General features: G+C 44.2%; 1 protein-coding gene across 2 annotated transcripts in view; it reads right to left on the bottom strand.

The window, feature by feature from the left end:
- GCC2 (GRIP and coiled-coil domain containing 2) overlaps positions 1-26231 on the bottom strand; it is a 59997-nt gene that overhangs the window by 18253 nt on the left and 15513 nt on the right. Inside the window, exons 10-18 of one of the 2 annotated variants that reach the window (XM_006261509.4) lie at positions 24471-24590; positions 21296-21460; positions 20764-20868; positions 18711-18873; positions 18024-18124; positions 17813-17890; positions 13037-13174; positions 7039-7160; positions 2210-2386 (exon numbers count right to left, since the gene is read on the bottom strand). In XM_006261509.4, coding sequence (XP_006261571.1) covers positions 2210-2386; positions 7039-7160; positions 13037-13174; positions 17813-17890; positions 18024-18124; positions 18711-18873; positions 20764-20868; positions 21296-21460; positions 24471-24590 — 1169 coding nt within the window. Of the gene's footprint in view, positions 1-2209; positions 2387-7038; positions 7161-7297; positions 8910-13036; positions 13175-17812; positions 17891-18023; positions 18125-18710; positions 18874-20763; positions 20869-21295; positions 21461-24470; positions 24591-26231 lie in introns of those variants that run through there. The other variant, XM_019485009.2, reaches the window with a different exon arrangement.

The raw sequence follows: 26231 nt of genomic DNA, 5'->3' as shown, positions 1-26231 counted from the left end.
GGTTTCTACAAGTATGCTGGTAGCAAGAGGAGGATCAGGGAAAGTGTGGGTCCCTTACTGAATGGGGGAGGTAACTTTGTGACAGAGGATGCAGAAAAGGCTGAAGTACTCAATGCCATTTTTGCCTCTGTCTTCACAGGCAATGGCAGCTCCCCAACTACTGCACTAGGGAGCAGTTTGGGGAAGAGGTGAACAGCCCTCAGTGCTGAAAGAACAGGTTAGGGACTACTTAGGAAAGCTGGACATGTACCCTGGGGCCAGATGGGATGCATCCGAGGGTGCTGAGGAAATTGGCTGATGTGATTGCAGAGCCATTGGCCATCATCTTTGAAAACTCAGAGTGATCAGGAGAGGTCCTGGGTGACTGGAAAAGGGCAAACAGTGCCTATATTTAAGAAAGGGAAGAAGGAGGGATCCAGGGAACTACAGACAGTCAGCCTCACCTCAGTCCCTGGAAAAATCATGGAGCAGATCCTCAAGGAATCTATTTCTAAGCACTTGGAGGAGAAAGGCAATTAGGAACAGTAAGCATGGATTCACCAGGGGCAAGTCATGCCTGACCAACCTCGATTTCCTTCTATGACTAAATGTCTGGCTCTGCGGATGAGAGAAGACAGGCAGATGTGGTGTACCTTGATTTTAGCAAGGCTTTTGATACGGTCGCCCACAACAGTCTTTCAGGCAAGCTAAGGAAGTCTGAATTGGATGAATAGACTGTAAGGTGGATAGAAAACTGGATGGAGCATTGGGATCAGAGAGTAGTAATCGATGGCTCAATGTCTAGTTGGCAGCCGGTATCAAGTAGACTGCCCCAGGGGTTGGTCCTGGGGCCGGTTTTGTTCAATGTGTTCATCAATGACCTGGATGATGGGATGGAACACACCCTTAGCAAGTTTGTGGATGACACCAAGCCGGGGGGGAGTAGTCAATACACTGGAGGGTAGGGTAGGGCTAGACAAATTGGAGGATTGGGCCAAACAGAATCTCATGAGACTCAACAAGGACAAGTGCAAAGTCAATCCCATGCACCAGTACAGACTGGGGGCTGACGGCTGGGCAGCAGCTCTGCAGAAAAGGACCTGGGGGGGGGGGTTACAGTAGATAATAAGTTGAACATGAGCCAGCAGGGTGCCATTGTTGCCAAGAAGGCTAATGGCATACTGGGCTGCACTGGTAGTCGTGTTGCAAGTAGCTCAAGGGAAGTGATTATTCCCCTCTGTTCAGCACTGGTGAGCTCACATCTAGAGTATTGTGTTCAGTTTTGGGTCCCCCATTACAGAAAGGATGTGGACAAATTGGAAAGAGGCCAGCAGAGGGCAACAAAAATGGTGAGGGGCTGAGGCACATTACTTCTGAGGAAAGGCTGTGGGAACTAGACTGAGAAAGGATTTAATAGCAGCCTTTAACTACCTGAAGAGGATGGAGCTAGACTGTTCTCAGTGGCAGCAGATGACAGAACAAGGAGCAATGGTCTCAATCTGCAGCACGGGAAGTTTAGGTTAGATATTAGGAAGAATTTTCTGACTAGGAGGGTAGTAAAACTTTGGAACAGGTTATCCAGAGAGGTGGTGGAACCACCATCCTTGGAGGTTTTCAAAACCTCGCTAGACAAAGGTTTGGCTGGGATGATCTAGTTGGGGATGGTCCTGCCTTGAGCACAGGGTTGGACTAGATGACTTCCTGAGGTCTCTTCCAACCCTAACTTTCTATGATTCTATGGCTGGGATTAGCAGGAGGGTTCACTTGGGTGGAGGTTTGGGCAGGGAGGCAGTGGCTGAAGGAGGGCTGGGCAAGGAGCACTGAAGTTCACCAACTTTGAGTACTGTATGGGGAATCTTTTCTTTGAGTTGTTTATTATAAGCCTCTCTGAGCCTTTTGGATGGGGCAGGATATAACAGTAATAAATAAATATATTCTCTATTGGAATAGTTACATCTTAAGAGTACACAGAACTTAGATATAGTGAGCTTCAAAGAAAGATAATCTTACAAAAATGTAGAGATTTAAAATTCCCAGTTTGCTCCCATCCAGTTCCCAGAGCAGAAACTCCAGAAGATTGGCAAGTAGCTAGCAGCCTTTTTGCTATATTCCTCTGACTTCCCACATACAATTAAATCATTTTCATAAATTCATCAGCTCAAGTAAAGAACGATTTGGCACTAGCTGCATGTTTAGTGATACACTGTATCTGATCATTTGAGAATCTTACTTTTCTCGGAGTTCTGCTTCTTTTGCAACTGTCTCCTGCAGCATTTTATTATGTCTTTCCAGCAGAGTGTCATGTTCAGACTGCAATGCTTGGAGTTCAGTTACATTGATTTGTAAATTATTCTGGGTATCTTGTAACTTGGTTTTTAATTGGTTTATCATCATTTCTAAATGTTCTCTAAAGGAAAAAAAAGTATACACATTATTATATTTCAGAACTTCTATTTATAATAGTAGTATGGGCAACTTACCAGAGCTGAATTAATTTCTTTCATTACACTAAGGCAGGGGTAGGCAAAATATGGCCTGTGGGCTGGATCCGGTCAGCCAGGCACTTTCATCTGGGCCACAGTGGCCCCCCAACTAATTGCACCCTGCCCAGTCCTTCCACCCACAAGGGTGGGAGTGAGGTGCCCACATGTACAAGCCCCCAACATACTCTATTGGGCCTCACTCCCACTCTCGTGGGTGAAGGGGCTCTGCCCAGCTAGCAGCTTCCAGGCAGGGCTCCTGCTGCAGCCAGAGCCTGCACGCTCAGGGCAGCAGGTAGGGAAGTGGTGGGGCTGGTGGGGTGGGGGGTGGAGTTGCAGCTGGGTGGAAGTGGGAGCGCAGAACAGAGCTAGCACTCAGAGGGGCAGCGGGAGCATAGAGTTCAGCTGGGTAGGGTGTGAGGGTTGGGCATGTATGGACCCCACCACACTCCCCTCATGGTATGCAGCCCCCGTTGCGGGCAATAGCAGCAGGAAGGAAGGTCAGGGTGTTCGTGCCTGGCACAGGCACCTGGTGGGCTGCAGCTCTGGCCAACGCTGCGCGGGAGGGAGTGGAACCCGCCCTCCCTATTGCTGGGGGTCTGCGCTGTGTGCCTGCAGCTGCAACACTCGCAGTGGGGGAAGCCCTGCACTAGAGCCTACTGCCTCCCCTGCTCCCTGCTAGGTGGGTCCCACACTCTGCTGGGAGTGGAGGGAGCCCTGCCGCCTACTTCCCCACAGAGTCCAGCACAGGGCTTGCAGCGGGGAAGGTTGGAGCTGCAGGCACGTACTGCAGAGCCCCTGTGATAGAAACGGCCAGGCAGGCTGTGTGGGGTGTCCCTGCCCCCCAGCACAGTGCTGGCCGCCTCTCGGGTCTCCGCCTTGCATGCTGCAGCTCCACACTTGCAGCGGGGAAGCCCCATGCTGGACTGCACAGGAAAGCAGGAGGTGGGGCTCCCTCCACTCCCAGCGGAGTGTGGGGATCAGTGCAGCAGGGAGCAAGGAAGGCAGAAGGTTCCAGTATGGGGTTTCCCCCACTGCAAGTGCTGGAACAGCAGGCACATGGCGCAGAGCCCCAGTGATAGGGCAGGCTACACTCCCTCCACCCTTGCAGCACTGGCCAGAGCCATGCCTGCACTGGGCATGAGCACCCTGATGTCCTCACCTGCTGCTGCTGGCAGGCAGCAGGGGCTGCATGCCATGGGGGGGGGGGGGGTTGTGTGTGGAAGGTCCCTACACCCCCCTTCCTCCCCTTCACACCCACACCCATCAACATATACATACACCCCAACACACCCTATACCCCCCTACACAGCAACACCCTCTCATAACCCCCCCACATACTCCCACACCCCACCATACACATACACACAATATGAAAGAGTGAAACTTTATTTCTGAGTTATTATGCAATCCCTTCTATATACAGTATACAATCACAAGTCATGACAAATATTTCTTGTAATAAAATTAAAATATATTATAGTAGGAGTTTGAATTCTAGTGTATGATTTGTTTTTTTCTGATTCTAAGATGGCAACCCCACTCCCAAAAGGAGTGGGGGGGGGGGGGGGGCAAGGGGAGGCAGCAAGGGAGGGACTTTCTGTGGCAAAAGGCAGGGGTTAGGGGGCAGGACTTCTGGTCCCAGTGTGGCAACCACAGGGCAGGGCAACTGTCAAGGGATGGGGCAACCTATGCAGCCCTCGACAGTTTGCTAAAACTTGTTAAACAGCCCTCCGCCCAAAATAATTGCATGCCCCTGCATTAAGGCTAGATAGACAGTCAAAAAGCCCAAGGTTGAATCGATTCAATCTTCACAGGTTAGTCTAACCTGTGTGAACTGAACTGAGAAGCAAGTAAACAGACACTGACTTCTGATTCTGGAAATGCAGTCACATGCATGTGGTGACCCAGGCCAGAAGCTGGGGGGAGCTAGAGAACGTCTCCCAGCCAGCAGGCCACTGCCAAACAAAAAGGAGGAAAGCTGAGAGATAAACCAGCCCTCTGAGGCTTTTCCCCCCTCCCTGCTCAAGCTGGGGGGGGGGGGGCGGGGAGGCAGGGCCATCCCTGGGGGGGGGTGCAAATCAGGGTGATCGCCCTGGGCCCCACGCTTTGGGGGGCCCTGCAGCCTGGGGCAGGGGCAGAGCAGTGGCAGTGCGCAGCAGTGGCTCCACGTCCAGCTGCTTGCTACCCACCCCACCATTGGTAGCAACAGCTTCTCTGGGTCCAGGGCCCAGATTGGAGCCGGGGCGGGGCCCCGCATGGGCTGATTTGCTCCAGTCCCCGCACCCTGGTCAGGTCAGTTCTGGAGGGAGGCATGACCAGCCCCCATCTGGCCTTCTGAGTATGATGGGGGAGGCGGTTTAAACCCTGGCAAGGGTCCCATGTGGGTGGGGGAGGGCTGAATCCCCCCACCTCAGCATGCTGACCTGACCCAGGCGTGGCCCAACCTGGAGCAGTGATAGTGCTCTAGGAGTAGAACGGTGGGGCCAACCCTGTTCCACTGGAGCAGACAGTACAGCTCAGGGCTGTAAAGCATCCTGGGATGCTGGAGGATTGTGAGTTAACTGGAACTGGGAAAGGGTCTTAGAAAGAAGTTCCATAAACCAGTTTGACCTAAATCAGTTTGGTGTGATACTACATCTAACCAGGTTTATCTTAAACCACTTTCAGCCATTTTGAAAGTGGTTTAAGTGAATTGAACTTCTGTTGTGTTACAGATTTGAACCAGTTTCTGAGTGATCACTTAAATGGGTTTGTGTATAACTTCTGTCCCTAGCCTAAATGATAGGAAAGACATGCTAAAAGACCTCAGTTAGAATACTGTAACCTTAGTCAGACAACATGCACATCCATTTGTGGCATGGCAGGAAGTGTGACTGCATGGATCATGCTTCAGATCCCACTGTGCCTCTATCTGCACATATGGTTGGGGTCTTAAAACTCAGAAAAACAAGCCTTAAAAGATGTACACCCCCCCCAACACACACATGCGTGTTGTTCTGCTGAGTGTCTTCACTAGATGCCTAACTCTAGCTTTCAAAGGAGTAACATGAAATACAAAGAGATTTGGATTCAGATTTTAGACCAGCCCTTGAATTTTCCTGACAATCACACATTGTTATTTCCATTCTGCCTTCCTTTCTAATGATTTTTCGTCACGTGAAAGACCCTATACAAACAAAATAACCTTGCCAACATTATATTATCATTTATACTATTGTAGCAACTTGGAGTTTTTTCATACGATGGATGCAACTTAAGCATAAAGATTCCTGTCTTTAAAGTGTGCTCTTAGATGTTACTTTTAACACTCAAAGCAGTAAAAATGTTTGGACTGAACTGGGATACACAAGTGTGGCGGCGAAGTGCCCCCACAGGCTAGTGAGGGAGAGAAGGGAGGACCCACAGACCCCAGACCCCGAGAGCAAGCCCCCAGAGGGGCATACGTACCGGCTGAAGAGCAGCGGGAAGAGGAGCCGCATCCACGGCTGCAGCCGCGCAAACCGCCATTACGCAGGTTCTGGCAACAGCTGTTCCCGGTGCGGCAAACAGCTGAGCCAATCCCAGCGGCCGTAGCGGCTGCGGCGGGAAGGTTTAAAAACACCGGCAGGACAGGGAGAGAGGGGGAGCCAGGGAGAGAGAGTACGGGCGGGCAGCCCGTGCTATGGGCTCTCGCACAGAGTGGACAGGACCCAGCCTGCGGGTCTCAAGCAGGCAGCTTATCTAAGAGCTGTACGCCTTTCGCGAACAGCAGAGTGAAAGGCGGTCAGAGAGTGCAAGCCGAGGCATGCTCTCAGTATCTTGAAGCGGCTGACGCTCAGGAGGCAGGGGAGCGCTCTGCTGCCGGTAGGAGAGGGGAGACAGCGGAGGCTCCAGGAGGGAGCTGGAACCAGGGGGAGCACCCACCAACTCCTCCTGATTTGGAGGAGTATTTTCTGTAAGAAGGGAGGAAGAAGGAATTGCTCCCAGCAGGAGGGAGAACGACTGGGAACCGGGCACCCGGTCTGAGGCTGTCATACCGGGGCCTGGAAACATCTGGAACGCATCACCCAGCGGTTGGCGTGTGGACGGGGTGTAGGGGAGGCGGAGCCCCGTGGACCACCGCGTCACTCAACCGTGAGTAATACTGTCTATCGGGAGGCCCCACCCAGGATAAAGATCTCCACTGTAGACCCCTCTAAAGGTAATTGATTACATCCAAGTCGTGGCAGGCGAGTTGAGGGGAGGGGCAACACCCTGATAGGCCAGGCGGAGCTAGACACAGGCTCCACAACAAGTTAATTGCATCCTTTTGGTTTTGTCTGGGTAAACTGGGTAAACTGTTAACCCTTAATTAAAACGTTCTAAAGCCAAAGTAAGATGGTTCTCAAAAAAGCTAAACAAGAATCCTTACAAAGATAAATATTTCTATTAAAAAATGTAGTAGACTAGAGAAGACTTCCAAACCCCTACCCTTTTATATAAGCAAGCATAAGACCATATTATGGTATATTACCATCTAGTGTAATATACTAGAAATGTCACTTGTTTGATTTGACTAATTTTTGATTAAGGGAAATCAATAAATATAAATGTTTACCTTTCTTGCTTGGCTCCCTCAGTTTCAGTTTGAGAAGCAGATTTATTCTTTTGTTGCTTTAAAACATTATGAACACGGACTTTGTAACTTTCAAATTCAGAAGTAACAGTAGCGAGTTCTGCCTATAATGTAAAAAAGTAAACCCTACATAATTATGGAATTGACTAATATCCACTTACTGCTCTAAAACCAAATATCTCTGGCTTTTGGATTTATATGCATCTTACATTATAGAGTAAAAAATAGTAAAGTACCCATTGCATTTCGTTTTTGTTTTGCTGGATGGGGAATTAAAATGACTAATATATCATGAGAGAGCTGGTTCATTTAGAATGTAATATTCTATAACTGGTAAGCAAAAACTTTTTGGTACAAAGAAGGTATTAAGGTTAGTCACAACAGTTTGTCAGATAGCTTACAAATGCACAATTCTGTCAGATTCCTACAATTACAACTAATACTACAAACAGTCATAATCAAAGTCCTTTAAAAATCTGAATTATTAAAAATAGCAAGCTCAAAGCAGGCAAATATGGATATAACACAGACTTCTTTTTCATTCTTAACACATAGCTTTCAAGTTAGTTATTCTTTCAGTATAGCAGACTTTTATTTTCAATTAAAATTATGCCAATTTTTTGTTTTTAATAAAAGAGAAAAAATACACATTTTTGTCTTTGTAAAGGTACACTTCGTTTTGTCATTTTTCTATTACAGTCACTTAACAAAGGCACTCAATTTTTGTTGATAAAATTTAACAAGGTAGCTTCATCTTCATGCATCATGCAGCAGGAAAAAAAAATCACTCATCTGACAAGCACTGCTTATCCAGCGCTTAGTGTTGTTTGTACATGTTCTTTCTCTTAAGATACCACGTAAGCAAGATTTTCATTTATAGTTCCTAGCAGAAGACTGCAACTATGGAAATTTAATCTAATATTTTTAAATCCCTTGATAGCAGCACAGGTCCCTTTAGTGCATGTGACACACCATCCTCTGCTGAGTACAAACACATTCCTTTGAACATTCCAGTCAGTCTCTCCTTAACTGCAGCTGGTGGAGAAGCTTTTGTGGAAGATGTACTTATTTATTTGATTATTTATTACATATTACACTTGTAGGCTGTCTTTCCTAACAAAGGCTCAGGGCAGCTTACAGATGAGAGCAAAATAACTTATAAAGTAAGTGAACAAGAGAAAAAAAATGGGAGAAACAAAATAACTTATTTTGTTCTGTAGCCAGTAGATTCTTAAGGTAACCTGCAGAGCCCGCCCAAACACAATACCCCAGTTTTGCTTCATCTATTAAATCCCTGGTCAAACAGGAAGGTCTTGCACCATTTCTAAAAGATGTCCAAACTCAGGCTCTTGTGAGCCTCAAGGGGGAAGAAGTTCCAGAAATGAGGGACTACACAGATGACCTCCCACATGTTTCTGCCAAACAAACTAGATGAATTGATGGTCCACACAAGAGGTGGCTCTTGGCTAACCTCAGGGATCACAAAGGGCATAAAAGACAAGGAGCTTCCCTTTAGGCATGTAGGCTTCAGACTATTTAAGGCCTTATAAGTAAAATCATCACCTTGAATTTTGCCTGGCAAGCCACTGAAGCACCAGAGTTATGTTCAACCCCTGTCAAATGGTGAGCTGCTGAGTTCTGTACCAGCTGCAGCTTCCAGACATCAACTGCAGCCCTACATTGCAGTAGTCTAGCTTCCAGATTATGAAGGCATGGGTGACTGTGGCCAAATTAGAAAGAAAGGGTTGTAGCCTTCTCTCCAGATGGAGCTGGTAAAAGGCACTCCTAGCTGCTGCTACCTCTTGATGATCCAGGTACAGCACAGGATCCCATTCCACCCGAAGGCTGAGAAACTGAAGGACAAAGGGAAGCTAAATTTAATAATTTTTTGGTTAAGAAAGCCTCAACTAAGAGAACGTAGCAATTCCACCTTCCACTCCCCCAGCCATGTAGACTGCCCACCAAAATCACCTCTGGATTCAGCTTCAATTGGTTCACCTGCATCCAATCTCCAAATGTAGTCAGATACTGGAAAAGGACACAGACTGTGGAGTCCAGGTCAAAAGAGAAAGACAGAGCTCGGTGTCATCAGCATACTGATGGCACCTTGCTCCATATCTCTGCATAATTTTACTCAGCAGCTTCAGATGTATGTTGAACAGTAGGATGGAGTCCTAGGGAACAACAAGCTCTCACCTATCACCACCCTCTAAGACTTTCCTGCTAGGAAAGAGCAGAACCAATTAACAAGGTACCATGAATACCCAGTAGGTTATGTAAACATCATCATCACCTCACAGTCAACTGTATCAAAAGCCACTGAAAGATCTAGCAAGAGCAGCAGGGTACAATTTCCCATCAATATCTAGGTGAAGTGCATCAACCAATGGCACAGGTGCAGTCTCTGCTATATTTGGGGTGAAAGGCAGACTGAGGGGTCTAGGAATAACATCCAGATGTGCCTAAAGCTGTTGGACCTTCCTAAAGGTTCAATGATCTTCCTCAAAAAAGGATAGGTTGGAGACAGGGTGAAGGTATCAAGCAACAATTTCTAGAGTAAGGGCCAGACAACTGCAGACTTAAGACTATCTGGCAACCTGACCTCCTGAAGAAAAGCAGCACTCAAAAGCCCTTCTAGCAGCAGCCCCAGTTCCCTCAACAGACTTGTGCAAGCCAGCATAGACATGGGTCCAGTTCACCGCTGGTCACCTGCATCCCCTGAGCACATACTTTGCATCAGATGGTGACACCAATTGAAACCAATCCATATAAACTGGACAAGACAGATCCCAACCTTGAATTCTGACTCTGCAGGAAAAAGTAGTGGTGCCCAAGCTGTACTGAATAAGGGAGATTTTGTCTGCAAAGTAGATAGCAAACTTGTCTCAGCAGTCTATAAAAGACTATTTTCAGGTGGCAAACACCTACATTAACCATACCATTCACCACCGAGACCAGTTCCACCGGAGGGCATTTTGCAGATGCAATGGCAGTAGAGATTAAAAGATTTTTTTTGCCACAACTGCCATGCCATGGCCTTCAAAAAGGATCTATGCCACAATTAGTTGGATTCAGCATGGGATGAGACCCAATTGTGTCCTACCACTTCAGCTGCATCAACTCCCCTAGATACTGGGGAGAACTATGCCACCAGTGCCACGGGAGAAGTAGATGCCTGTGTGCCACTGTGTCTTTGGCAGACGTCAGTATGCTATTCCATAAATCGACCAAGCCCTCCCCAGATTAGCTGCCAAAAGTCAGTGGGAATGTCCCTCAGAGTTCCAGAATTATACTAGCTTCATAAGTCTCCAGGGCTTGACCAACTTGTACCAGACTGCACATCATCAGGCATTCCTCCAGGATTTCTAGCTCCTGGAATATACCAATATCTTTTACCGATTCTTTATGTTTCCTTCCAGTGCAGAACATGAGTTAGGAGTACTTCAACCTCACAGTATTTAATAGACTGTCTGAGAGACACTTGGTGCATCTTCATTTGCTCTGCTGTTTCTGCAGCAAATTTCTTAGTGGCTTATCTTTCATATTGGCTTCCCTTTTCTGTTGGCCATTCCTCAATGCCCATTTTTTGCACATATGGCATCCAACAAAGCCACACAGCAGTGAACCATGTTAGTGTAGATTTTTATCCAGGATGGCTTACTGCAGTACCATGATGCAATTACCCATAACATGTAGAGCTGTGGAAGGGTAACATCTGTAGACTCTCACACCAAAGAAATGTGGCAAATAAAAAATTCCAAATCCTTCTAGAGGCAAACCAGTTACACTCCTGCAGGACTGGCTTCATAAGACTTCTCCCTGATGACCTGTCTAGCTGTTGGGAAAGTTCATTCAAGCTGCTAATGAATCAGTCATCTACCAGCAGGATCTGCAGCTTTAAACCTGATGCAATAAGGTCCATATGAATTCCATTACTTCTTCTACACAGAAACTGTTTTACTAGATCTAAGCAGGTAAAGGTAAAAAACTCACTTACTTCCACGAATATCTGGCATCTTTTTTAAACCATCATGAACTAATCAAAGATAGAATGGCACATCTCCAGCTCCTTGACAGTTTCATGCACTCTGACATTTCTGAAACCTCCAGTTAATAAGTCACTTGTATGATGGAATGTTAATGTTGACCTGACAAGGATACTTCAACAGAAGACTTCATCATACCATTCCTGTGAACTTATGTTTTTCAGGCTGAAGGTCATTTTCTAGATGGTAATGATTGAATTTTGCTGGGTGACTAAGCTTCAGTCCCAGTGAATAACACTTAAAAATTAATTATTCAGTAAAGATAAGGTAAAACTTTGGAAGCCACCAAGATGCTTCTCCAAAATGATGTCAATGTTTTACCTTAATGGGCCTATCATTATCAAATAACTTTGTGGAGTCTGTCTGAAACTGAATAATATCTTTGCAAGCACCACTCAACTACTTTTTTTTTAAAACAGTTTGCAGAATATTGAAGAAGATGATGTCTAAATGGGTATCTTATTGCATTCCATGTCATTAACCTGAAACTAGAAGGCTATGTCAACAATCTTTTGATTAGAAGCAAGGCTGCTGTCACATCTGGAATAGATGTTTCTATTTCAAAAGATTCTACTTGAACTGCCTGCCATAAATCTACACAGTATTGTTGCTCAGTTTAGTTTCCTAAAATGCAAGAAATACAGTTTTGGAGTGTATTGCTCCAGAACTGATTTCCAAGGGAGAGAAGATAATGCTCAGTAATCCTGCTGTAGCTGTTTCCTTCCAGAAGGAAGCTGTTTCCTTTTGACTTACATCTGACTAATTTTATACTGCAAAAAGAACCAAATTCCTCTTTGCTTTTATGCCATACATGAGAGGATGGCAACCTTTTTGGGCAGTGTCAAAAACACCCACAACTGTGACCATAAGATGTTGGCATATGAGGGGCGGACAGCAGGGGAGCTGCAAGGGGCCTGATCCTTGTTGTGGCAGTGCAGTCCCGGCTCTTTCCCTGCTATCCATCCTGAGGATGTGAGCACCTGCCACCAGCAATGAGTCTTTGGCAGCTGCTTGCAGCCTCCCAGCTGCCTGCCACAGCTGGCCCAGGCTCTGGGCAGGCTCCTGCTGCCATCCATGGAGCCCAGGCTGCTTGCAGCAGGCAGTGAGTAGGCTGCAAGCAGCTGCACCATGGTCCCTTGAGCCCCGGCCTGGCTCACTGCTGGTGGCAGGTGCAGGAGCAACTCAGAGCAGACAGCAGGAAAGGGACTGAGGCTTCACTGCCACAACAAGGATCAGCCCCTGTGGTTCCCCTGCTGAGTGGCCTGAGGCATGCATGCCAAGCAAAATACCTTCACGTGCCGCGCTCTGGCACACATGCCAGAGGGTTGCCTACCCCTGCTATGTGCTATTAACATGTACCTCTTCACATAGTTTTTTCACAAAGCTAGCACCTGTCTTGCTAGTTTTTGTTTGGTATCCAGAAAATCCTGCACAAATGATACCTTCAGAAAAATACAGCATATTCAATTTGTAAAATTTGCTTTTCTTGAAGATATCATCTTGTAGGACACTTGCTCACACCCTCCTTGCCTGTTTCAGATGTTGAATGTTGTGGTTTGAGAGGCTATTTTCCTGTCTTTCGTTCTCCTTCAAGTGCATGCTAGTTGATCAACTTGAAGTGACTTTTCTTTCAGGGAGCTTCATCTCCAGTGCAGTGAAAGGCACCAACTGGAGTGTTCAGACAGCAACATTTATATTCCATAGATTGTGGTGCTGACAACCAGAACCAAGCCTGGTTTGCACTCTACCCTGGTCCTTCCGAAAAGGTCAAGCACATTACAAGAAAGGGGAATTCCTGCCAGTCATCTGCCACAGCACCAAGACCCAAGAGTTAGAATCCTCCTTGATGATAAGATATTGAGAGACAGAACTGCAAGGTAAGTAAATTTCTCTCCTAACTCATCTGACTTATTATTTTTGTTGTGAAAAAATACCTTTGCTGTACTGCATTCTTCTTGTAAGGTGGTAATTTTCTGCTGATAAGTGCTCAGCATTCGTTGATGTTGCTCTACAGATGTCCGCAGATGTTCCTGGACCTTGTGTTTTTCTGATGCAAGTTCAGCCACCTGAATCTAAAAATAAACAACTATCATTAAAACTAGAACTAAAACGTATATAAAATCTGATTTTAGAACAGCATGGAGAAACACACTAAACATACGTACTGGAGCACATTTGAGCAGTAAAACATTTAGCATCAATTTTAATGTTCCTTAAAACATGAGGAAAATATATGCATACAAGAAAAATTAGAATGAATAACAGTCCTTCCAAACTCATCATTAAGCGAAATCTGTATTTTCTGTAACCACAAATTTATCATCTGGCAGAAAAATAGTAATTCAAATTTGTACTAATGAAAATGAACATTGGCATCTGCTGACTGTGATTCTTTTTTGTTAAAAATCAAGTCTAAGTACTGCCAAAAGTAGATCTTAAAACTGCATATTTTTCCTGGGTTTCAGATTTCCTAACCCTCTTCACAATGAAAAGATAAAAAAGTTAGAAAGCTAGATAAGAGCTGGACACTACAGGATTTTACTTTATTGCATCTTGTCTTTCACTACATCTTTCCATCAGGTGGGTAATACTGGAAGAGATTTAGCACTCTGGCCATACCACAGCACCTACAAATCTCATCTGTCACTGTTTCAAATGTGAGATACAAGGTGGGTATTTTGGTGATATTTTTATTGGACCAACTGCATGGCTAGGAAAGATGTTTTAAAAGCTTTTAGGCATAAACGGCTCTTCTTCAGGTCTCAACTGAAAAGTAACCTGAAGAAGGACACTTTGTGCCCAAAAGTTTGTGTAACATCTCTCCCAACTATACAGCTGGTCCCTGCCTCTCAGTAAATGATATCAAAACCCCTTGTTTCTCATATATTTCCTGAACCATCATGGCTACAACAAAACGCCAACTCTATTATAATTTCAGTGGCTTTTCTGGCATTCTCAGAAACTCCATGCTTTGTGGCAGGGGTTTACCTGTTGTCTCCTCAATAGCTCTCATACTGCTTCTGTAGGCTCCAGAAATCCTGCAGCCTTTTCCCAAGTTGACCCCCATCTTTAACCCATGCAGGAATAGCTCATAGCTTGTCTGTCTTCCAGCAGCTGACTTTTCCTGCTACAATACAGAGCAGAAAACTACCCCTTTATTTCTGTTGTCTCTGCCCTTTCCTGAGACTCATGAAAACAGCAGTGTTCTCTCTCAGGATAAAGGGCTAACTCAACCTACCAGCTCATGACAGGTATAGCACACTCCATCATATCCCTACCCTTAATGGGGGAGGGGAAGAAGGGGCAGGGGAAAACTACACATAGCCAGACCAAGGATGGAATCTCTGCACCCTGTCATACCTCCTTTTAAAGTTACTGAGGTAATTATTCCAGAGCAACTCACTCCAGAGATGATGACATACCCTTTATTTCTTTGTGAAGGTTCTCTGAACCAATCCACATCTTCCTGGGTTGAGAGCTTCTGATGATTATTAGCTTCTGTTTCTTTGCTTGATGTAATCCAATAGGACTATATAGAACTGTTTAACTATATGCCATATCTCTAGATATAAAACACTATAACATATGGGGTCTAGAAACCACAGTCAAAATGTCTTTAAAAGGCTGTATTGTTACTGTTGCATTGGTGCATATGGTCAGTGCAGTCATGGGCATTCAATACCCTTCTGCTCCTAGAGGCAGGATCTCAACTTGGAGGTAAGTTGGTGGGGCCACTTTGGGAAAGTCTCTCTCCAACTGCAATCAAGACCTGCAATTTTGATGCACTGGAGAACTGGAGAATGGTCAGTAGGAATGTCCCCCCAGGAGCCACTTCACCAGCATACTTCCAGATTGGCAACCTAATTGGAAGAATAAATTGGAATGGTGTACTGAAACAGCCTAGTTAGGACACGCCACTGTCACAATGCAGGTGCTCCCACAGAAATGCAGAATTATCTTCAGGAGGAGAAATGGCTGGTCAGAGATAGATGCTAGGCACTGATCTGCAATTTACACTTAAAACTTTCTCTAAAGATCTGCACAGTTCCTAGCAGGGATACTGACCACAGTTCTATTGGACAGCTCCATGATAACAATATCAACTGTACTGCAGGTGGCTGAAAGTGAAAAATAATCTTTTGCTCAAATGGTTATGAAGCAAAACCTAGAACTTCAAAGAAGAGAGGAAATACTGAGCTATTCGTGGATCTGTAACAAAAGGTATTCCCCTTGACTGAAAGAGCAAAGGTAACACTGAGATGCTAGGGCTGCTCAAAGGAAGCGAGGGCTTCGGAAGGAGAGATTTGAAAACTGAGCGACTGAGGCCTAGGACAGAGTTCTTGTCAAACCAAGGACCTGCACTGCAGAACTATGACATTTATTACTTAGCAGGATTGGTTACCTAATAAATCAACTGGTGACTAAAAGAATAATTTGACCTCTCTAGTAATATGCTATGTAGTTTCCCATAATGATGACAGCGATAACTTATGTTACAAAAAAGAACAGTAAATTCCAGAATAAGATTTATTCTCTGTTTCCCTCTTCGGGTAAATCCCACTGAGAAGAGGGGTATTTTAAAGTTGGATGGCAGTGGTCCTATTTTTTGAGAAAACTGTGACAGATGAAAGCCAAATCATAAAGACCCTGGGGGGGGGGGGGGGGGGGGGGTTGTGTCCGAGGGATGAAAACAGGCAACTGAACTAAGAGCGATTTGGGTTGCAGCTGGAGAGATCAGAAATTGGAGTAAAAAGCTATTCAACCAGAATTAAAGGAGTAAATTTAAAATAATTTCAAAACAGAAGGAGAAAATTTGAGGAAAAATTTCATCAGATGAGTTTTTAAAAAAAAAATCTCAAACAGTTAACAAAATCCATAAAGAAAGAAATATCTCCTATTATTTTGATGATGGGCCAAGTGCAACTGAATTCAACTAAATCTATGAATCTATGAATAAAGAAAAAGTGACCTCCAGAAAACACTTTTGAAATTACTGCAAGTTCTACTCCTTTGTACAAATGCATTTTAACACTCTAATTACATGACCACTACATTTTCTACATGACCCCTACTTTCATTCAGCAAAGGAGAGCGCTACAGAAAGAAGAGGAATATTATCTTACAGGTAGGAAACTGGATTTAAGAGAACAGAGTTGTATGCTTGAATGTCAAACTTCTTTGGGCATGAATCTAGTAAGTCACTTAGACCAAGGTTCTCAGAAGTGGCTACCAATCATATATCACTCATGATGACTTGAGGCATCCAGGACCTGATAAGCATTAAGTTTTCATTCCAAGTGAGTTCCTTGGGGAATCTGCAGTTTCTCAATGCATCTACCAAAAGTACTCAACCCACAGGAATCTAAAAATGGGCGCTTAATCATTACAGTACCCAAAAGAAACAAACTTTACAAATATTTAATTTTGTTTTTCTGTATGTCAGTATCCACACTTGGAAAACAGCTATAAAACAACCTTCAGATGCTTACCTCTTCCATTTGAATTAACAAGTATCTTAGCAGATAACAACAATAAGTATTCTGTTTGTGCAACAGTCACAAAGAACAGGCAACAACACAGAGATGAAGTGATATCCATTCACCAGCCAATACGTATATTTTGGAACCAGAGTAACAAAACAAATGCCTGCTACAGAAACATTCTACGTGAAGACCTGCCTTTTCTTTAACTTGGTATTTAAAGACCATCAACTAAATGTTTCTCTAAAAACACAGAAATATTAGTGTACTACATTAAATAAAGTATTTAAGAAAGTGGAGCAGATGGTGAGAACTAAAAAAGACAACCAACAAAAAAGTCAATTACTGTATTTACTTGAATATAAGATGACCCTGAATATAAGACAATTCCCCCAATATTTAGATTCTATACATGGAAAATGTATAAATCTGTTATAATTTTCCAGATAAGCATTGGAGTATTGTATTGAATTCCTGCCTCAGCATTGCTACAGCAGAGAAAGCAGTGGATGGGGGGAGGCGGTCAGGTGCTCCCCTTGTTCTCTGCTCTACCCACTTCTCTCTCCATGCAGCCTTCCTCCCCCTGCCACCTGAACTCCCCACCTCAACTCCCAAACTCTCTCCCAGCCTCTTTCTCCCCTGCTCCCCAGTCTCTGCCTCTTCCCTCCAAACTTCCCCCAGTCTCTGTCCCTTCCCCAATAACTCCCCAGTCTCTGACTCTGTCCCTCTCCTTTACTGTCAAATGCTGCTCCAACTGCGGAAGCTCAGCCCTTGCCTGGCCATGCAGCAGCATCGGCATTGCTGATAGGCCAGGCAGACAACGCAGCAGTGTTGGTGCTGCTGACCGGCTAGATAGAAAAGGAGTTTCCATGTGCTTGGTGCCCAGAAGAGACTCCAACCTGAGCTGAGCTGTGCCTGACAATAAGGGGGAAAGAAAGGGGTGTGTGGGGGGCCAAAGCTGCAGAGGGGAAGTGGCGGGTGGAGGGGACAGACCTCAAGGCCAGAGTCAGAGCTCCCCACTCTGCTTCATAAGTAATAATAAGATGAGGAGCTTTTTTCCCCATGCTGATCGGGGGGAACCTCATCTTACCATATTTACTTGAATGTATCTCTCTTCTGTACCAGCATGTTTACTTTTCTGTAGCCCACAGTCTTTCTTGCTATATAGCAGAGCTGATGCTGCATTCATAACTCATGTAAGAAAGCTTGTAATAATAAAAAGTTTCCTACCTTATAGGCTTCCACTTGCTGCTGACTTGCTTCTAGCTCTCCTTTTAATGATGCCTGAAGCATTAGATGTTCATTTTCCTGCAAGATAACAATATCTAGGTTAATTTAAAAACTTTATCTTTTGTTAGTTCGAGAAACTAGACTTGTAACTAACTAGATTATAAACATTTGATTTAAATATGGTGGCATATGCAGCAAAATCATGACTTACAGTTAGCTTTGAATCTGTTAGTTCTTTTTTGGTTTTCACCAGTAGTTGTTTTATCTTGGTGTTCCTTTCCTCATACTGCTGCACAGATGACTGAAGGGACTCTAATGCAAAGAAAAAGAAGTGAGGAGAAGGGATGAAAGGTTCTACAGGCCACTTTTATTATAAAATGGGAAAAATACATCATCAAAGCTTCCCAAAAGAGTTGCGAACAAGCAGGTTAACTTAAGGTCAATCGCTGCAGATAAATGAGCTAAACGTAAATCTATGGCAAGCAATGAAATATTTTAAACACATCATTATTTGTTAATTCTTACATGCGCTGTGATTCTACCAGCAGTCTTCTGACTCTCACAGCTCTATAAAGAGAGTACAGAAATATTACGCTGCAGCAGTAGGCTTAAGTTAGTTATGTAAGAAATGCAGTTTGCTCACTAAGGTATTCCATATTAGTGTAGCGCTTAGCAAACAAGTGGCAGATGAACATGACTACCTAATTTAATATAAGAACAGAATGTTGACAAGTCATCTTCCCACTATTTTTTGGCAGCCTCTCTCTCGTCTACTGTGGATGCTACTGAGAATGTCAAGATGTACAGAAAAACTGTTTTAAAAGCTGTTTGCTCGCCTGTCTTAAATCCGAGATGTCTGGTTGTATACATGAATATCAAGCATTACAATTTTACTCACTTATTTCTTCCTGCAGGGTTTCTTGCTTCTGCTTCTGAATCTTGATCTCTTGCTCAAGGTCTTCAATTCTGCTATTTTTATCTGTAATCTTTTGATTAAGTTCTTTCACAAATCGCTCATAATCAGCTATTTCCATGTCCATCAATGTGCTCTTCTGTGCATCCTGTAGGTTTTAGATTTAAGGAATTGCTTAGAAAACTACAGTTTAAGATTATTCAGCTAATTTAAAGATACACACACATTTACTGCTGGATGCTGCAATGATGAATTGCTGTTCATTATTATTTATCTACTGCCACCCCCAGCTAGAACCTGTACTCACAAATCAAGATTTTGATGCCATGGACAGACACTCATTGTAGTACATTAAGTTCAACAACATTTTGTAGCACTATGAAAATAAAGTGCTATGGGGAAAATGGGGAACATACACATGTTCAACCCTCCTAGTTGTAACATTACAACATTGCCACAAAGGCACTCCACAAAGCTGCTCCTGGGGCACAAGCTGCCTTCGGGGCAGCAGCAGCAAGTTTCTCTGACACTGCTGGGGCATCCAATATCCTTACAGCAGCCGCAACTCCCTCTACCACTGGGGAGCAACACCAGTTCCCAGGCTCTACTCCTATCAGGCTGTCAGGGAACCAGCTGCTGCCCTGGGGGCAGCTGGTGAGCAGAGCACTGGAATGTTGGGAGACTAAGAGAGGTGCACATCTGGTACTACAAAACAGTGCTACAGAAAAGTTTCTTTTTCAAATAGGAACATTTCTGTAGTGTTGGCACCATTTTTATAGCACTACAGTGGACACACACATCTGTCCCCTTGACTTTTGTAGTGCTACAAGGGCATTTGTAGTGCCAGAAACGCAGTGCCTCCCTGGGGCCTCAGACACCAACAATAACCTCTTAGCCAAAAGTAAAAAATGGAAACAACTAATGGTGACCATTTTAATAATTTTTCTGCACATCATTATGAAAAGACTGGCCATCAAAAAAAGCAAGGGTAAACTTGCGATTAAGGCATGGAACTGGGATTCAGAAGACTTAGAATTCCCATTTTTGTTCACGGGGTTTAGGTTGCAACCCATATTAGACAGAGACCCTATTCTTAAAAAGATCTTCCCAGAGCCACCCATCCTAGCTTTCAGACAAGCACCGAACCTTGCCAACCTCATCACCAGAAGCAAACTTCCTCAAGCCCAGAACACACCAAAAGGATCCAGACCGTGCCAGGACAAGAAATGCAAAACCTGCCCCCACATCTCCACCACCCCCACTATTACTACACCCCGCAACAGAGCCATCAGCATCCCAGGATCTTACAGCTGCACCTCCAGAAATGTACTATACCTCATCCAATGCACCAAATGCCCTGATGGAAGATATGTAGGAGAGACCAGACAACAACTGCGCACCAGAATGAACGCACACTGGAAATCCATCAAAGACAGAAACAGTCAATTACCAGTGGGGGCACATTTCTCACAGGAAGGCCACTCTCTCTCCAATCTCTCAGTCCTGATCCTCAAGGGAAATTTACACAACACTTCCCAGAGATGAGCCTATGAGCTCCATTTCATCAACCTGCTGGATACTAGAGATCAGGGACTAAACATAGACATTGGATTTTTGATACATTACAATCTGCCTGGCAAATGACTCCCCAGCCCAGCCCAGCCCAGCCCCTGGCTTGTTTACTTTTCATTCCATCCAGGAGGAGCACACACCAACTGCTGCAGCTTCCTTAGCCTGACAAAGTGTTTTTGAATCCGAAAGCTTGCTTAATAACTATTCTCCAACCATTTGGGTTGGTCTAATAAAAGATATCAAATTCACCCAAGGAACCTTGTCATTTTTGTTCACAGTATTCTGAATTGAAAGGGGTTAGTAATAATTTGTGTATTTCCCCATCTATACAAAGGGGTAAAAATTTCCACACTCTCATCCTTTGCCTCAAATGGTTTTTAAGCTCTTCAGTGTGGGGATGGTCTATCATTCAGCATGCAGCACAACTGGAGCTCTAAACACATACCGTAATGCAATGTTACCCTACCTTCCTTGCCAGCTCTAGCTCCTGCATAGTTTTCTGAAGATGTTTTTTTTCCTTCTGAAGCTGCATCTGAATTTCTTCCAGTTCTCTTAGAGAACAGCTGTGGTCCTGAAAATTAGTGTAAATTCTCCATTATACATAGAATTATATTTTGTGGTGTTAGCACAAAATCTGTATCAGCATATTACAAGGATGAGAGTTATTTCAAAGACATCCATCCTAACAACATAAAACTCATAAAGATTATAAAATGTATAGAGGCATTAAACTTAACATAAAACCATAAAGTTCTGCTCTGCTCTAACTGATGGCCTTGTTGAAGCTCTTTCAATGGGAGCAAGAGTAGCCCTTCAGAAGGACAGCGAGGCAAAATAGGATATCGGATCCTAGTCTGATCTGATCTATAAAGAACAAAAATTAAACCAGCTGGATTATTTTAAAAACAACACTGCAACCTTTCACGAAACCTTTCTTTAACTTTGTTCAGGAAATATTCTATGTTCCATTTTTTATGGTCCCAAAACACATCCTTTACCTTTATCTTTTGCTCTTTTAGAAGTTTTTCAGCTTCCAGTTCTTTGTCAACTTTTACTTTTGCTTTCTGCATTTCCAGTATCTGTGCTTCTAAAAGCTTGGCATTAGATTGTAAAGTTTCAATACGAGTCGCGAGGTCTTCATTAGCAGAGCGCAGCAGGTCTTGCTAGAATGATGGCAGTAGAAAGATAAGAGTTGAAGTCATTCTTGACACACTTTCAGGTAGGAGATAAACGCAGTACTAAGAACAAGGGACATACGACCCCTTGGCAGCCTGTGTATTCCTGAGGGTAATAAATGAGAGGACAAAACCAAGTCCATATTTTTGAGTAAAATTGGGAAACAACTTGGTTTAAGAATTGGTGATACAGTTTGGACTCCCAGAGCATAATTGTTTAAAATCTGCTGTCATAGTGATGTGGTAGCTTTTGAAGGGGATGGAGAAATTTGGAAAACCATGACTATCCTTCCAAGAATAGTTTGTCATTAATATTATTATATCATGCTGAGACACAGACATCCCCTCTCAAGTACAGCTGCCATATTTCGTGAACTAACAGCATCAATCTCTACTGAAAATAGTTACTTAGAATCATCTGGTGTTACCTAACTGTAACGGATAAACTGGCAATACTAAAGCAGAGGTAAAAAAACTTATTTCCATCTGGATGAGGGTGGCAGATATTTACACGGGTTTGTTTTGAGCCAGTGACATGCTTCCTATATTGTCTGAGAGTTACGCGAATCCAGGACTAGGTTAAGGAAATCAAATAAAAGACCGTCAAAAAGCACTCATGGAGATAATGTGTTGCTTGGGCTGGGCTCTACTACTCCAGCTGAGCAGGGAGCAGAACACGCACCTTTCACAGTCCTACACTGTGCTACAGGGAGATACAGACTAACTCTGAGCAGTCTGGGTCAGCCAATCAGGGCTGCCTTGTGCACTCCTGCCAACTCTTGCCAGGCAAACTGAGGGAGCCAGCACAGCATGCAGAGCTGTGTGCATGGGGACCCTGGCTTTCCAGCATCAGCACTGCAAGCTCTCTGCTCTTCAGGGACTTGGCATTCTTATGTCTACTCAGGCATATTTGGGCAAGTTTTTCCCCAAAAGAACAAACCCAGGAGCATTCTCCCACATCATCTGAATGTGTGCATGCAGCCTAAATCAAAGCATTCCAACCAGGGACTAGATTTAAACAGCTATAAGACTAATTTTCTAGATTTTTTTTTTATTTGCCTATAAAAATATTATTATACTCAGTGCCTCCCAAAAGAGAGAAAGAGAGAGAGAGAGAGTGTGTGGGTGTGTGTGGGAGGGGGTGCATAAACCTAACTCAGTAGTCAAATAATTTTAAGTTTTTGAAATTTTGGAACTGGTATATAGTTTGAAATATCTAGTTTTGATACCAAGCATTAGAGAGAAACTCTTGACCCTTGCTGACAGCTGCTATAAGCCTTCTACAATAGGAAGGAGGGACAGTATTAATAAAGGCTAGATACAAATCTGCACTGCTTATTAGGGCTGTGCAACGTTTCGGCGGCCGTTTTGCTTCGGAGGTGTTTCGGCTTGTTTTGGCACCTGAAACATGAAATCTGAAACAAAATGGAAGGCTCCAAAACATCTCCAAAACAAAATAAAACATTTCAGAAATGGTTTCGGGTGTTTTGGAGGTGGGCTTGCAGGGAAAGAGAAACTCAAAAGAGGGAGCAGGAAGGGGTGGGGAAGGACTGCTCTGATATTGACATCTGTAGCTGGCCAGTGTCTGTGATCTGTCCCTCAGGTCCCTTCTAATCCCAGTGCTCTGGGGGAGGAACGGCAGCCTGCTGTTATCCCATGCACGGATCTGGGGGCCTAGCCCCCCCGGGAGGAGTCTGGCACCTTTTAAAGTGCTGGGAGGCTGGGGCTGGGCGTGGCAACCATGGGGGTTTCTCCTGCGGCTCCCCTCACCAGGACAGAGGCAGGCACAGCTGGCGGAGCTGCAGGAAAAGCTCCCAGGACTGTCCTGCCTGGCCCCAGCCTTTTGGCACCCAAAAAAAAAAAAAAAAGCTCTGCAGTCACTGGCTGGAGCAGCGGTGATCAGGGCCTTTGAGTGCTCGTGGCAGCACGAAGCAATGGGGGAGACAGTGCGGACCGTGCCGCTGCCGGCCGGCCCCCCCCCCCCGGCTTGGCACCCGCATGGTAGCTGTCACATCGTGTGGGTGCAGCATGGCTCGGCAGGGTGCCACACGTTGTTTGGGAGCTGGGGTGGCTCTACCTGTAAGCTGGAGCCCACAACGCTCAACCCCAATGGCTTCAGCTTCCAGACAGTGTGCAGCACCATACCAAGCCGCACTGCACCTGCACCATGGGGCAGCTACTGTGCACATGCCAGGCGGAGGTGGGGGCAATCCCGGCTGCCCCCTGCTATGGCTCTGCCATGAGCCCCCAGAGGCCCCGATCGCTGCTGCTGCAGCCAGTGACAGTGGGGCTTTTAATTTTTTTTTTTAAGTGCCGGGAAGGGGGTGGTGGTGGGCAAGACAGCCATGGGGGCTTCTCCTGTGGCTCCCCCCACCTGGGGAAAGGCAGACACAGCCTAAGGAGTTGCGGGAGAACCTGCAGCCGCCCGGCTGCACCTCCCTTTCCACGGCTGAACCGAATCTCCGAATCAGCACTGAAACAGCCTCGAAATTCCAAAACAGATTCAGCCAAATCGAAACGGAACAGCGATCTGAAATGAATCACTGTTCCTCTGAAACAGCCGAATCCAGAACGGAAACGAAATAGCCACTTTGCACAGCCCTACCACTTATCTATCATAGAGGACTTTAAACTTATGACTGCAGTCAGTGTGGAATAGCATTACTTTCTGTCTGCCCAAATGCACTTAATTTCAAGTTTCTGCAATTCTGGGCTATGACAACTACCGCACATTCCAGAACACTAGATATTTGAGACTCAGAGATATCCAGACACTATTCTTATTCCTGTTATTTTAATTATTTTCCCAATCCAAATATTGCAAATAGCATAACATCTATCTCGTTAAAAACAACTTTTGAGCAAAACTATCGAAAGCAGAGGCAGGATTATGAAAATTAGGGGGATAATTAACATAAGCACCGCTGTATTAAACTGGTGACACAAGATCAACTCCATTTGTTGCAACCATTAACTACTGAAGTACAATATAATTTACCTGCTGAGCGGATGTTTGGAATTGTTTTGTAATGTCATCTATCTGACGTTCAAGGTTATTTGCTCGATCCTTTTCAAAATCCAATTGTTCTGCTTGCTTATCATATTCCAATAGGAGATTCTCGAAACATATAAAAAAAACACTTGAAATGTTGTTAAAAACATGGAAATCTATGACTCACTTGTAATAAAGTGTAAACTACACTTTTACTTTTTGCTGTTTAGTATCTTGCATCTCTTATTGTGATATCAGAGGGTGCATCTACATGTTCAATTAATGCACCATGATTAACTTTGGCACAGTTTGCACCAGAGTTAACAGCTCCCAGGCACAGCCTCTATACATGCACCTGGGACCGCAAGAGTTTGAGCCAGGGCAGAGCAGCCCTGGGCTGGTAGCAGGCTCAGGGAGTCAACCCTGGGCTCCCGGTTGCAGTGTTGGGCAGCAGAGGGGCCAGTTGAGGCACAAGAGTGCCCAAAGAACAGAGTTGTGTGACTAGGTGGCAGGAGGGGTCTGGCACCCTGCTGCCTGGGTTCAATTTACACCTGGGTCAGCATTTACATGTGTGTTTAGGTTAAGTTATTTTCTTCCCCATAAGATAATACTGCCAGGGACAGTACTATCTCACAGCAATGAAAATAAGGTTGTTGCTGTCTAATAGCATCACGTGTAGACTGTGACACTTTACACTGAAGTAAATTAGTCTAGTGCGCAGTTAAGCACATGTGTAGATGAACCGAGAAATACTAATGGTAAATCAAAGTTGTGTTTCCATTCAAGGTTCTGGCATAAACAAACTTGGATAAAGTTTTCCTTGGTAGATTTATGCTGTTTTACTTAGTGATGTGTACAACTGAAGGATTTGACTGAGGTGAGGTCTGTTTTTGGAGTATGTAACTGTCTGTTACATAAAATATGTTTTGAATGTAACTTCATGCATCCTTCTTAAATGGCAGGTCACTAAGAGAACTTGTTTTCTTTTGGCCACGGGGGCAAAGACACACAGTTGGAACCTTAAATTAACTGCATTAGCACGAGGCCTTTCCACATTTAAAGCCTTGTTTTCTTTGGCTAAGCCTAACACCAGAATCCAAAGGGCTCTAAGTAACCTTGAAATTTACATTTCAGATTGATTGGGTGAGAAAAGAATTCCCATTTTTGCTGACATTGACTGCTAGAACTTTACAAAATAACTCTATTATATCAATATTTTATTAGAAATGTTGATGATGTTAAAGGCCAATTTTAGAGAGGATTTAATTTAGTTATGTTTCCAGGAAAGAATTTCTCTCATGAAAGTGTTCCTAATATTACTTATCTCTGCTGACCTCTCTGGTTGTGTTAGAAAGAATGTCAACTGATGCTATTCAGGTTCCTAATGAGAAAATACATTTCTGAACATTCCATGTCCCACGTTACAACTTTACAAGTCCAGAATGTGCATCAAGTCCACATTTCAAAAGGTATGGGTGGATTTTCTTTTTACATATAATTCTCATGCAAATAATCTTTTTTTTGTGCTGATCAATTTAAGCCAAAAGACTTTCTTTGTAAAACATAAATATCTTTGCTGGGCAGATATTGATCATGGAACTTTTCAATATAAAAGTCAATATTTTTTTAAGTTTATAATGGAAGCTCTTGCTGTTTTAAAATATATATTGTTTAGCTGCCCTGCAGTAAAAAGACCACACTACATGCAAGTAAGAAATATAGTAAAAAATTAAGATGTATATACACGTGTTTATATTCTATATAGCT

Source organism: Alligator mississippiensis, chromosome 1, assembly GCF_030867095.1.
Source record: "Alligator mississippiensis isolate rAllMis1 chromosome 1, rAllMis1, whole genome shotgun sequence".
Lineage (NCBI taxonomy): Eukaryota > Metazoa > Chordata > Crocodylia > Alligatoridae > Alligator > Alligator mississippiensis.
The sequence above is the reverse complement of the archived record's forward strand: the minus strand, read 5'-3'. Positions and strand labels throughout refer to the sequence as shown.